The 15,406-nt window shown below is 34.1% G+C and overlaps 1 protein-coding gene across 1 annotated transcript in view; it reads right to left on the bottom strand.

Moving 5' to 3' along the window:
* LOC106639008 (A-type potassium channel modulatory protein KCNIP1) overlaps nucleotides 1-15,406 on the bottom strand; it is a 303,976-nt gene that overhangs the window by 216,513 nt on the left and 72,057 nt on the right. The window contains exon 2 of the mRNA XM_014352436.2: nucleotides 1,511-1,729. Within this exon, the coding sequence (XP_014207922.2) occupies nucleotides 1,511-1,729 (219 nt within the window). The remainder of the gene's footprint in view (nucleotides 1-1,510; nucleotides 1,730-15,406) is intronic.

The raw sequence follows: 15,406 nt of genomic DNA, 5'->3' as shown, positions 1-15,406 counted from the left end.
CCAGACAATACGTAGGTGAATTTATCGTCGTCCCAATGATTCAGGCTGGCATATCTTTTTTGTGTATTTTGATCAATATGCTCGTGCTCAAACAGTTTTATTATAGTTTGTACGTAGTATACCAAAACTAGAATCTGAACCCTCAACAACCTTATTAATCCATTTACGAATTAACTTATATGCAGAATACTTTTTCTCTTACAATTCATAATACTTTATATGTAATGAAACCCTTCATTTGCTTGAATAAATAGGAGCCTCTTTTCTTTCAAGATAAAATAAATACATACACAAGCTTTTACAAAGCTTAATAGTTAAATGTGTATTATTTGAAGGGGCTTACATTCACATTTTCGATTTTTCGTTAAATTTTTATTTACAATAGTTTTCAATCCTCGAGAGTTACGGTAATTCTTAACACAAAAACCAAACGTAATATGTTCTATATGCAGATTTAAGTGATGTTTTTAACAGTCCATTATTCCCCCGAAACGTTTCAATTTCTAAAAAAAATCACCAGCTAGGAAAGATCCATGGTGATCTCTGATTTGATTCACTCACCAACCTATAATTTTTATATTAGAAATGAATTTTTTTATTTCTTGAATTTAGACACAACCTGAATACTTTCTCTGTCTTTTATAAGCACCACTTAGAGTTTCTGTAATCATTTTACTGCACAATTGTAATGAATTAAAAAAATAACTTATACAGTGTCAGTTGAAAAAATCAAAAATTAGAAGAGAAATATTGATTATAATAGTTTTTCAATTTGCATCATAGTTTTATAACCATCCTTATGGTTAGAATAGTTTAGTACTAACCCAAATCAGTAAAAAAAACAAGTATACAAGTCGTCCACAAAACAACTGAGACATAGACGAGTCATCATATTTGTGAATTTAATTTATAACTTCTAAAAATAACTAAAGCCAAATCACTATTATACGTACTAAATTTTGCAGTTGTAACACATTGCAGTTTTGCAACTTACGAAGCTTTATTTGAGTGGGATTTAATGAATTTACAGGACTCAATACCTTAAGAGGAAATTGAATAAGCAAAATATAAGTAAATATTTATCGCCTAAGAAACGAAATGGTAGTTTTCGCACCTGGTGGCATATGTCACCAGGGCCAACACCAGGCTTGTGTTTGTCGTTGTGCTTGCCCTGATTGGATCTGCACCAGGTGCAAACCAATATGTTTCCTTCTGAGGGTGCACTAAGCATCTAAATTTTAAACAAGGCCCAAAGTAAGAAAAATTAATTAACTTTATAGGTACCTTTTTAGCATAGAAAGACTTAAAATCCTCTTTGTGCACTCAAAAGAGTTAGAATACCACTAGGAGAAGTTTACACACAGATTAATAAAAATTATTCATAAAACTTTAAACTTTTCTGATAACTTCAGTACACTTAGTAGAGCAAGCAGTACCTTAACACAACGAACTAAGATAGTCACACATTAAAGTTAATGATCAAAGTTTGTAAATTAGAAATTTTACTTACCACCTTGGGGAAAAAATTGAGAAAAGATGATTTTAAAAGCCTCCTCATCAAGATAGCCAGTTGGACATTCCTGTTTGAATCCCCGATAGATCATCTGTATTTCTTTACGCGTGAAGCGTGTCTTGGCTGCTAGAGTGGACAGTTCCTCTGGTCGATATCGAAGACCAATGCTAAGAGTAGTAGGGATTCCTAAAACTCCAAGATCTTCACTTTCTGCTTCTGTAAAATGTCCAAGTCAAATACACCATGGCGCTTTTTATAATGACACCTTGACTTTTTTCTATTTAAAAGAATTTTTTTGTCAATTGTTACGAGCCATTGAGTTCCTCGTCGATTATCAATTTTTTTTTTCGCTTAGTAGTTTTCCTCTAAAATCATAGGAGTAACTTTGAGACATAAGTTATCTAAATGCAAATTAATCTGACAAATTAATTGATTTAGATTTTTCTACTTGTAATGCTTAGAAACATTAGATTACATAAGTTGTTTTATTCAAATAAGAATAAAGTTTTAATTGTTAAACTGCATTTATAATTGCACTACCCCAGTAGCACAATCTTACGCAAAGGAAGTACGTAAGACCATTAGATGTCTACTTCCAGTATCTAATGTAATTTTAATGCAAGATGAATACGTAAGATATCTTGCGCAAGTTTTACGTGGATCTTGCACTACGGATATTTTGTATAAAGCAATGGCTTATAAAGAAAGAACACTGACAGCAGAAGTGCACAAGACTTGCAGCATAGCCATTACACAAAATCTATTGCATGAATCTTACAAGCAAATCTTGCAATAGGCAGCGTGTATTAGGTACCATAATATTGCAAATATCTAGCGTCATCTTATCATAATCTAAAAAGTGTATGGTTTTCGTTGATAATGTGCACCTCTACAGAAAGTATGAGAGGGAGTGTGGCTTATAATTTTCCCAGTTAGTCCAATCAGATGCATAAAAATGCTGAAGGTAGAAAAAACGTTTTTTAATAGAAAAAAGATATTTAGACCATTTTAAGGAGGTTCAGTCGTTTTTGAGGATAGCTTATTTACTCGCTGAAAAAATAAATGTTGTACTTTCACACGCTCTGAAAACACAAGAATTAAAAAAATTTTTTTTTTCCACACAAATTTTTGAGAAAAAAAGTCCTTAAATCGCTACAGTTTTTTTTTTTTTTTTCTTTTTTTACATTATAGTGCTCTACGTTCAGCTCTTTTCAATAAGGGCACTACTATGGACACTTAGTACTTGGGAAAGTAATAAGAAAAGGGATGAGAGGCCCCCCATTACACGAGGGGGGTAGGGGGGAATTAGGCAATTTTTGCTGTGTGAAGGTCACCCATCCCTTCACGAGGAGAATTGCGTGATGAAAAAGCACAAGGGAAAAATCACAGAGGTACTTGACCGAAAAAGTCACACTGGCCGGGAATCGAACCACGGTCTCCCGCGTGCCAATTTACGACCTAGCCAACTGAGCCATCGCTTGCTCAATCGCTTCAGTTAACATTGCTCTTATGGGCAAGAACTATAATTCCAGAAGAGTCAGGCCGAGCTCTATAGCTACTTTTAACGCTGTGGCCTCTCGGTTCTACACAGGGGTTCCGCACACTACAGCAAGCCACACGCAGGAGAGTGAGAGCTAGCTACAAGACTCTCCCCATTTATTGTCAGTGTCAAGGGTTCTGTGACGTGCTCGTGTACTCTTTCGATTTACCACGTCACAAACTATATACTTTTAGTTACGTACCAACTTATGAATACACGAATGTATTAATTACAACGTTGCCAGATTCACTTCAGAATGTTATTAATTTATTTTAATGGTAATATAATAAATAATGAGCAAAAATGATCATTTTTCAACAGTTCAAAAAACTTACTCTATCTAACGGGATTAGAAGAACTATGATAAATTTATGACTGTGTTATATCCATTGGGGCCTGCTATTTATAATTTGTAATTTGAACGATTGTAATTAACCGTTGGTAATTTATCGGTACTTAAGTTACTGTTTTTAGTATTGTGGAAGTTACGTCGATACCCTTGTGATATCGAATTATCAGAACATTTCAATGTACCTCAGATTGCAGTGGAAAGCATATTCATTACGTGAATTAAGTTCATGTCACAAACATAGCAACTTATCGATTAGTGGTCCAGTCAAGAACTTGTAGATTTTTACATGCCAGATTTTATTTTATAGTGAACTACACCCAATTGAAAGTGTCTAATAAAAACTTAAAAAAATTTTTTTTGTCTATTTCTAGTCGGTTTTTTCAATCGGAAAACCACATAAAACTCAATAACTTTCAAAATTTGACGCTTCTTATATTTATTTATATACCAGCACAAGATTGAACATAAGTAAATTAACTAATAAAGTACTACCATCTGGATGGCAGTACCAAAACAGGGGGGTTTAAGTATTATATGTAGAATTGTAACAAAAAGTTTATTTTTAATTTTTTTTTTAATTTCATGTAAAATACTGGAATCCCCCTGTTTTGGCAAAAAAGTTTGCAAATTTTTTCCAGTAAAAAAAGATATTAGGCATGATGAATGTACGTCTTTCTAAATATCTGGGGTAGAAGTCCTTAAAACTTCATCAACCTCCAGAGGTACAAGCCCAAAGTTGTCATTTTTTTCATTGTGAATCAACCTATGATTATTTCCAAGAAAATAAATATTCCACAGATTTATTAGTAATTCTCAAGAAAAATGTACACATATAACCTGTAACAATCCTGAATCTCTGTCAACAACCTCCGATTTTCTTCTTGTTACCTTTTCACCTCTATGTTTCAACAATACTTTCAATTGTTTAATTGCCATTTTACCACAACTACTTTGCCTATCAATTTTAAAATTCTCAAAAACGCATCCACAACTATTTCTGAGGTTTTGAACTAGCTGTTATGATAATGCATGCACATAAAATGTATGTATAAATCTAAACTTGGTAACCATGGAATCAATGTATTCATTGCTTTATTTATTTTTCTGTGCGTTTCATAATTTTATATGATTGAATAATATAACTTCCAAAAGTAGTTTTTGAAAAAAAATTCTTTTGTAAACAATGTATTTTGAATTTTCCCGGGGATCGCACAGTGTAGCCGATTCCGAAAAAACTGACCAAAAGTAGAAAAAAAAGGATCTAGTTGGGATTTTTTTTCTGTTGAGTTGGCTTTAGTATACCCGTAAGGGTCATGAAATACTTATCAATTCGTTGATTTCTGTTTACCTGCTCCGTTGTAGTGGTAGTAATAGTTCAATCTTTGTTCGAGCATTGTTGATAGTTATCTTACTAAACGACGTATGTGTTTAAAGTTGTAGAAAAATTGTATTTTGATAATAATTGTAATCAGATGAAATGAAATCAACTTTTTAAGGTTAGTAAAGCAAGAAAAAATTCATTAAATGATATTTTTACAACTGCAGTTAATCAGTGAAACGACAATTTGTATTAATTTCACTATTTAAAATCGTATGATTATGACACATTTATAAAAACTAATTGTTCCACGTTGTTCCACCATAAAACTTATTTTAAATTATACTTTAATGTATTTTGAAGGAATGAAAAACACACACACGCACGCAGACAGAGAGAGAGAGAGAGAGAGGCACTTTTTTGTGAGTATAAAAATTAAAAGTATATTTATAAATACGAGTAGATAAGTACTTTACAAAATATGGATCGTTTGAATAATTTTTTTGTAAAATCGACAGCAATAAAGTCGTTCGTAGAATATTTTAGCAGTATTGTAACTAAGAATATTAAATAATTATTTTATAAATGATAATTTAAAATACGAATTTATTAACAAATTAGTTGAACAACTGGAAAGATGCGAAACCAAATAATTCACTCTTTTCCTTAGGTGGTAATAATTCACGAAATGGATTGACGAGGAAGATTTACGATTCAATAAAAAAAAAATTTAATTTAACTGCATCAAAAGGTTATTTAATAGTCGAAAAATTGATGTTTACAAAGCTCTTATCGCGTTAAACTTTATCTGAGTCTTATAAGAACACCGTTCAAACATTATTATTAAAAATGAATGCAAGAAACTTGAAACTTTGCCTAATAGAAGCAAACGAAGGAGAACTTAAAGTTTACGTAAATGTAAAAATGTGTGATATTTTATGCTAGGGGGTGATTACTAAGGGGTAAAGGGTATACATTTTCGTATGATTGACAGTACATTCGTTATCAGCGACATTAAAACCTCAAAAGTTGTATGTGGCTCGATTCTTTTTAAAAATGTGCAATATTTCATACCAGGGGTCGGTCAATAAGGAGTAAAGGGAATAAATTTTTGTAAATTTGACAGTATATTCATATTCAGCCACCCCAAAACTCTGTAGTGTATAATTTGGAAGATATTACTGCAGTTTTCGACTTTTGACCAGCTTTTTTGGAGTCAGCCACACTGTGGGTCCCCATGACACAACTGGTTTACCCTGGTACCATCTGTTTTGAGCTTGCAAAACAAACTTCCTTATAAAGTTCAGATTTAAGACTGTTATAAAATCTTTAAAGTTATCCTTCTATAGGCATGTTATTCGTGACAGTAAATAAACAAACAATTCCAGAATAGTGACCTTGAGGAAAAGTGTGACGGAAATGGATTTTGAATGTTACTCCCTCTTTGCCCCAGATCCATAATTTTAGTTTTTTTCACACTACATAACGCCACCACATCACAAATTTTGAATTTCATGAATTTCATTGATTTTTATTTTAAACAATTGTAAAAAAAAAAAAAAAAGTTTCAAATGGATTTTAGGACCCTGACTTCTTGCACACTAGCCAAAGCTCTTACCCACTCTGCTATGAGTGGTCCCAATGGAAGAAATTCAATTACTCCTTAATCTGTTTAGGTTTATAACTTATTTTCAGTGTAAATTTTTGTTTACTGTTAATTAATTAATTTAGTTTGATTACAAATTCCATTAATAAATCGATATTTTATTTCAAAAAATACTTTTTTTAGGTAATTGTTATTTTGTAAACTTAGAAATGAAAAAATTTTAGTAGAGCAGCTTTCCTGTACATAACTAAACATTTGTTGACTTATCATCAATTTATTACTTTCACAGTAAAAAATTAAATTTTTTTATAATTTTTTCATATTTTTTCAAAATGTTCATAAAATTAAAAAAAAATTTTGTACTGTATGAATAAAACAATTAATTTTACTGCTTTTTTAAACACTTTTACGCATACTTGATCCCTTCTTTGTGTCATTGTCAATGTAGCGCAATGAATATAACTTGTAAACTGAATATTCAGTTTAAAAACTTGATACATAACTTACGCCTGCTTTCTTTACATCTCGTTGACTGTCAGGATGTTTTCCATGAAATATTACTTCCTTGACAGGACATTTATGCCACAGATTTAATTGCAACACTGACTTCTCTCTTGTATTGTTTGAGGGTCTCACTATACATCACAGGTATATTGAGGCATGACAAGAGTGAGTTTATCTGAGTCTTCCCTATTCCTCCATCAAGCATACCTGAAAAACGTTGTCATTGTCGAGTTGCTTTCGTACAGCATTACAAAACAAACTTTTAAGTATCTACTAGAAGCTAATCTGGTTGTATTATCTGTATGAAAAAAATGAAGTTTTTGACACTGAAAACATCGTACAGAAAAAACGCTAGCTAAACTAAGCTATTTTTCCGTGATGACAAACTTTAGTGCCAATGACAAGTTGCATTGATGACACCACATCTTACTCTCGAAAATCTTATGGTCTACGATTCGTTTTTCTTCCAAAGTGCTACACTAACTATAACTCTTTTAGTATCCTGAAATCGTACTGTAACACATTGGTATGAGAATTTTATGATTTAAATGAAACTTTAAGCTGTGATGAATACACACAAATGTTGGACTTACTACAATACAACACAAGCACTATGTAGGCTGGCCAGTACAATACTGTGAGCTTTCATCCAATCTTGCGATGATTTCAAAACAATTTCCTACCATCTACGCTGATTACATCTTTAATGACACTTTCATATATGTCAGATACGCTCACATACTTATTCCTAGTTTATATTAAATACCAAAAATGTAATTGTAGCTAAGAAATTTAAAAAAAATCATCCTGCAGTACCACTTTCTTCAGTAGTTCTTTCTTCAAGATGTTAATCACACATAGATTTTTTGAAAACGTACTATAACTCACATCAAACATATATGTCAAATGGTCTAAAAAATACCCGAAAAAAGTTTTAAATGGCTTAAACTGTGCGCTTTTTTATATGTTTAATTTTAAAAAATAGCAATTTAAGATGTAACGTACAATCACGTTAAATGGCATTTACATTATCTGTAGGAATCTCCCAGTTTTTTTAGTATAAAAAATTACTTTTCTATAAACCTATCAAATTTTGAAATAGATCTGCAAGTTCGTTTTAAAATAAATTGAGAAAGAGGGGATCAAGTATGCGTAGAAGCATATGTATCTGAGTATATCAACATAAGATGTGATTTTTTTTGTAACACAACAAGGAAGGGATCCAGTATGCGTAAACGTATGTATGTAAACGTCCATCTACATCAGAATAACAATTGCCAGCTTTGCTACACATATTTGCGCTCCTCTCACTTCTCTGAACTTTTCCCCCGTAACTATGCGAAGAACGTCCTTCAGTAAAAAGATCACCTCAATCACTAGTGGCAAAAATGTTTAAAAAAAAACAGTAAAAATTAATTACGTATTTTAATTATACAGTACAAGAGTTTTTTTTAATTTTATGAACATTTTAGAAAAATATGAAAAATTATTTTCTTACTGTTGGAGTAACGAATTAATAATAAGTAAATAAATATTCAGTTATGTATAGAAAAGCTGCTCTACTAAAATTTACTCATTTCTAAGTTTTCAAAATAACAATTACCTAAGAAAATTATTTTTTGGAATAAAATTTCGATTTATTAATGTAATTTGTAATCAAACTAAATTAATAATTAACAATAAATAAAAATTTACTCTAAAAATAAGTTATATACCAGAACAGATGAAGGAGTAAACGAACTTCTTCCATTGGGACCGCTCATAGCAGAGTGGGTAAGAGCTTTGGCTAGTGTGCAAGAGGTCAGGGGCCTAAAATCCATTGAAAACTTTTTTTTTTTTTTACAATTGTTTAAAATAAAAATCAATGAAATTCTTAAAATTCAAGATGTGTGATGTGGTGGCGTAATGTAGTGTGAAAAGGTCACTATTCTGAAATCGTTTATTTACTGGACCCACGGGACCCATAGTGCGGCTGATTTCAAAAAAGCTGGTCAAAAGTCGAAAACTCCAGTAATATCTTTCAAATCATACGCTTGGAAGTTTTGGGGTCGCTAATTATGAATAAACTGTCAAATTTACAAAAAACATACCCCCTTTACTCCTTATTAACCGACCCCTTGTATGAAATATCGCACATTTTTAAAAAGAATCGAGCCACATACGACTTTCAGGGTATAAGTGTCACTGGTTATGAACGTACTGTCAAAATTACGAAAATTTTTACCCTTTACCCCTTAGAAATAACTCCCTAGCATAAAATATCATACATTTTCAACAAGTACAAACGAGACGGGCGCGTAATTCAAATAGTTATAAATCCAACACTCCTTCCCACGCTCAAAGCGTTGTACATGTATTTTATTGAGAACAAAGTAAGTTAGTTATATGTGTACAAAAAAATTTTTTCACAGCCGTTTCGATGAAAACATGCTGTTTTAATAATCTTAGGTCCCTGTAATATACAAAATAAGAAATAGTAAATAAACAATCCTTTTATTATTGTTCAATATCAGTCTCGTCAGTCTCTCGTGATGTTCAATCGATGAAGGTTTTGTGGAAGTGTCAGCAAATTGTTCTTTGGATGGAATCCATTTGATTTTTACCATCTTTATAAGGACGTACCTTTTCTTTGACATAATCTTGCTTCACTATTGGCATATGTCTCAATTTTTCACCTCCTGAGGTATTTGCGTTTACTTCAGCTGCAACGTTGTCACACCATAGCGTCATTAGAAAGAAGTCTGCGTCTACAATTAAACTAAGTTAATTGTTCAGAGCCATCATTTTTTGACAATTTTCACTTAGAGCTACGTATTTTGCCTCATACGTTGACAAGGCAACATACGTTTGCTTATATGTATGACAAGCTATAGCATTTTCATATAGTTTTCACCAAGTATCCAGATATTATCAAAGAACCTTTGTAATCAGCAAGTTCGCATCTAAAAAAGCTTCAAGGTTGTCTTGTTTTCCACTAAGGAGCCATCCATAAACTACGTAACGCCATTAAGGGGAAGTAGGGGTATGACAAATTGCGACATTAAGTTACGTGGGGGGAGGAGGGGGGTTTAATTAAAAGTAAAGTAACTTCACTGTATGCCACGAAAATTAAAAAAAAAAATTAAATGCACTATTATATTTTTTCAACTAGAGCGCGTAATTGCAAGTTTCTCAGTCAGCCACTATGGCTGTTGATAGCCTTCTGTGATAAATGACTCGTTCGAAATTGGATGGAATATGTCGATTTTATCATTGTCAAGATATATGGCTGGGCCTGAATCTACAGATTTTCTCAATAGAAGTAAGTTTTCTGACAGGGATTCGGAGTCATAGATTAAGTCATTATTATTGTTTCTACCAACAACCATGCCTTCTCCCTCCGTTTTCAAGTCTGCTGAAGGGTTACTATTTGCACACTTAATTTTGCCTGTCTTATTACAATTTAAGCTCTTAAATACCAGTCAAGAATTTACTAAGTGATCGGTCACTCCTTATTGACAGAACTTGAGAACAGGGAGGAGGCAACGTTGCTTTGCTTAAGTACAGTCTCACCTTTCTTGTCATTTGCGTTTCCATCTTGTCCTTTGGCTTTATTTTCATTTTTGTTACTTTTATCACTGTTTCTTTTCTGTCGAAGACCTGTACCTTCTGATGAGGCACCCCTACAGTTCTTTTTGAGCTACATGAGATTCCGTTGGAGTCGTCCGCAGGAGAAGCACTTCCTCAGTCCTGCATCGACTAGGCAGTTGTATGAGTGGTGCCCAAAATCATCACACTGATAACTCCGGACATTGTCGTAAGTAGAGTTTGGCTGGTGCACCCAAAGCGCCGTTACAGAAGCAGTACCTCCAGCTGCTCCGGTTCTTTGTCGTCTCGACTCAGTCTTTAAAAAGACAGATTTTAAGTGGTCATAAGTCATTTTTTTCTTGCGCATCTTCGATCATGGCGTCAAGGGTTTCAATCTGCGATACATTGTTAATGACGGCATTATAGAATGCGTTACGTATCTTCTCTTTAGACAAGGATTGTTTTCCTTGTTAATTTTTGTAGCTTCTGAGAAGCTCTTTAAATTTATCAACGAAGTCCGACCCTGTCATTTTATTGGGGAAATACCAAAAAGTATACAAGTTTCGTCTGATTTCATTTGATGACAAGTTGGTCTCATTTCTTGTTATTTCTTTTAATCTATCCAGCAGATCTTTGGGGTTGGAATGATGAGCAGTTCTTAAGTGATAAAAATCATCAATATGATTATTTATTATATGTCATACCCATTCTTTGTAATCATTTAGTTCTTTGGCCGACAGAAATGTGGGAAACTCAATGGTATCATCCAATACATGCAGCAGTTTTTTAATTTTCAACTCTGAAAATAATTTATCGAGAAACAATTCTACTTTTGTTTTAGGGGTTAGTTTATAATTGTAACGAGAGGGTAAATCCTTGTTTAACAGTTCAAGTTGAAACCTTTCAGATCAAGATCAGTCGTTCTGTCATGCAGTGTATGATTTAGAATCCTTTCCGAGAATGGATCAATTCTATGGTCGTCATTTTGTTTTGACAAAAATAAAGCAGTAGAGTTAAATGTGTCTGCTCTAGGATTTGATTGACCTACCTCTTGTGCTGTCATGAAAGTCTCCTGTCATTCGGACAGTCTGGAGATGGCCGACACTGCCTCTTCTAAAGCCCTTATGCGATTGGCTGTCTCGGTCGTGGTCTGCACCGTACTTCGGTACTCCGCCGTTTGTCGTTCCTCCAGCCAACCAATTCGGCGTCGCAGGCTCGCCCTTTTCTCCGTGGCCGCTCTCCTTGTAACAAAAAGTTCATTTTTATCAGTCGTCTATCTTGAGTAGATGATAATCACTTGCGTTTGGGTGAAAAATCTGTCTTTTTCCCTGTCGTATTTAAAAGCAACCTTTTCGTCTTTTATAATATTCAGCTTTCTCGGAAAGACTGGGCTCGCTGATTTCTCTTTTCTTATTCTGTTGTTATGTTTACCGAAATGCATTTTGTCGTCAAACTCATCGTCTGTCTTTCTATCAGTCAGATACTTAGTCATTTTCAATTCCGTCGTTTTAAATAATGCTTTCTTTGAATACCTGGGCGAGAAATCAAGCGCGTCCAAGCCATTTGGAGTTTTCAAACTTTCAGTATTTTTTGCAGACAGGGATATAACACCACCAGAATTTTTAATTGTACGCAATATTTCGTTAAACTCTGATGGCTCAAAGTTACTCTTTCATATGGCTGCAATCAACTCTTTCTTATTCGCGGATATTACTAATCCGTCTTCTATTTGAACAGATAAATCCCTCACGAGATCTTCTCCACAAACGTCCGCACCAAGTTCAAAGAGTCACATATATGCATTGATTACTTCCTCATCTAGAATAAAGCCGTTGTTACATGAGTATCCCTGTCTGCTTCCAAGAAGAAATACAAGCGAAAACATACAAACATGCGTAAACGACGAGATACAGTTGTTCGCGCACCTAACATATAAACCAATCACGCGCGCTAACAGCAGTCAGGCCAGGCCGCCCCCCCCCAGCGCACACAGGGAACATAAAACACATACGTTCCGGCCCGCCAGGATAAGGTTGAGGAGAAACACGATGGCATATTAGCTGCCCATGCGTGCACACATATATGTGGACGCAACACATGCGCGCGTATTCCGGGACTGCAGAGAGCGGAAACGAGCCGATCGCCATGATTACGCCACGGTAATAGCGTTCTGGATCGCAGGTGAGGCTAGGCGTCCCCGGTATCAACTGTCGCCCCGGCCGCCCATGAAAGCAACCACGGCACAGCACCGCCAAACCCACACCCCCTCACCTTCGTTCCTGGGGCAAGACCCAACCAGGAAGCAACCAATTGACGGAAGACAAATGTGGACACATACACACACGTATGCACACAAATATGTTTCCCGCAACTCGCAACTACAATAGAAACAACTTATCGTTTACTTGGCACGATGCGTCTTTCATAGATCTGTCCTCTTCTTCCTCACTATCCCTCGTCACCTCTCCCTTCGGTGACACGGTTTGCGTTTCCTAGACGCCCTCGGCCGTACTTTCTGACTCCGGTGGGGTCTGCTAGCCGTCGTTTGTCGACACATTGACCTTGACCTCAACCTCAGGTTCAAGATACATACCCTTCTCACTTGAACTCATGATTAAAAAAAAAAAAGTTCACTACAAAAGAAGAAATACCCATCACTTTAGGTTTTACACAAAGAGAAAACCGGAATCACGAAATCCCTGTCACAGAACCATTTACGAAAAGCAGTCTCGCGTAGTAAAAGCGTGCTGGGCCCATAATCTGTTAACATAATTATTTCCACTGCATGAAACTGCTCCTAAATAAGTTTGTGCAGGGGTACAAAGAATTACGTGAACAACACTTCAGTTTTATCAGAATACAATTATCTTTATTAAAACTCAGCCTTGCTGTCTTAATACACTAATCTTACCGTCTTAATTAAATGTCGTGTGTATAGGCTGGTAGCTCGTGTTCAACTGTCGTATGCACCAATGCACAGCATTCGTCATGCACTTGAGTACTACATAAATCAACACAGATGGCGCTCTGTATAAACTTTACATCCAACAATATGCCAACCTGAGAATCAGTAAATCAACCCATTTTAATGCGTAGACAAGTTTTTCAGTACGTTTTATTATTTTTTGTCTTATATTAATAGTCAATTCATCGTACTCAGACTGATATAAATTAAAAGCCATCACCAAGTATCTGGATGTTATCAAAGAACCTTTGTAATCAGCAAAGCTCGCATCTAAAAAAGCTTTAAGGTTGTCTTGTTTTCCACTAAGGGGCCATCCATAAACTACGTAACGCCATTTAGGGGAAGTAGGGGTATGACAAATTGCGACATTAAGTTACGTGGGGGGAGGAGGGGGGTTTAATTGAAAGTAAAGTAACTTCACTGTATGCCACGAAAATTAAAAAAAAAATTAAATGCACTATTATATTTTTTCAACTAGAGCGCGTAATTGCAAGTTTTTCAGTCGTGCCATGCTAGGCACTGTATTGTACGTGTATACTAGTGACACTACTACCAACCTACTCGTATTATACGTTGATCACGCAGCAGGGTTTTTTTTTTCTTGTTGACAAGTCACGACGAAAAAATCAGTCGATAGCAGAGTATTGACAAATGCATAACAAAAAAACAGTTTTTGTTTTAATTATGACACAAGCACAGTATATTATTTAATATTAATGTATTAAGTTTAGTGTATAGTGTATTATTTAATGTGCAACAGATATTTGTCTTGTAAAGTCTTGGTATACAAAATTGTATGAAGCTTACAAAAAGTGTAATGCAAATAATTTTTCTGGACAAAAAATCCAATCAAACGTAAACGAATTACGGAAAAATTTTAAAGAAGACAAAGAATTATTTCCAGGTAATGCGGAGAAGAAAATGAAGGAACTCCTTCAAGAAAAAACAAAAAAAGATACAGAAAAGATTCTTTTCTTTACACGGCAAGTAAGATTAATCTTCATTATAAAAATTTTTCGTTATCTAAGCTATGATTAAAACTTGTAATAAATTCTGTATGATCTACAGTGACGTAAATATTATTCATAATTATTTTAAAATGCAATTAAAAAAATGTTTTCTTTTTTTCAGAAATCTGTAAGTAAACAAGTTCCCGATGCTAGTCCTTTTGTTTGCGGTAACTCAAACTCCGAGTTGGTATCGAATTCGGTACTGATTTTGCAAGATCTACTCCATGCTCAAGTCGAAAATCCTCCTAAAGGTAATAATATATTTATCAGCAAATATTAGCACGCATTTGAACTTTCAATTTTTAAGTCTGAATTGATACAATGTAATACAATCCGAACGAAAAAAAAAACATTTTTTTTTCACTTTTCATCTTACTTTAACAATATGTAATTTTAATTGAAACTTTAATATCAACATTTTCTACGCGTTAACGAGTTAATTTTATAATCATAAAAATAATACTTTTGAATTAGGAATTAAGCGTGGAAGGAGCACGCCTATCATCTCAAGCAGTGGCGAAGAAGATGAGGAAATTCGTAGCCCTAGCGTAAATCGCCAATACTCTACTCCCGCACAAGATAGTATTAAGACCAAAATTAATTTATTAGAAAAGCAGTTAATTGTAGCTGTTAAGGCTCGTGACTCCGGTCTTGGATCAGAAAGTGTACAAAAGGATACAGAGAAAACAAAAAAAGAATTGGAAAGTTCTAGAAAATTGTTGACAGCAACAATTAATACAGCAAAACGCCAAAAAAATATATCGAGATGAACGCCAGGAAGGTCTTAAAAAAATAGCGATTGATCGACCAGATTTGGCAAAAACTTTGCACGTAAGTTTTTAATTATTTAAATTGCACACTATCAAATAATAAATTCAAATGCTTTAATGTTAGTGTACTGAAATTAATGAAAGTAAAAAAAATATTAAATCTTAGTTTCGCAAACAGCTTGGTCGACCTCAATCAGAACTTGATCAACTAAATTGTTGAAAACAATATGTGACATCGCTATGTTTGGAGGAGCTGCTGAC

This window comes from Copidosoma floridanum, unplaced genomic scaffold (genome assembly GCF_036245765.1).
Source record: "Copidosoma floridanum isolate Cflo_tuat_1 unplaced genomic scaffold, Cflo_Japanese_pri ptg000005l, whole genome shotgun sequence".
Classification (NCBI taxonomy): Eukaryota; Metazoa; Arthropoda; class Insecta; order Hymenoptera; family Encyrtidae; genus Copidosoma; species Copidosoma floridanum.
This window is presented reverse-complemented; position numbering and strand designations above follow the sequence as displayed.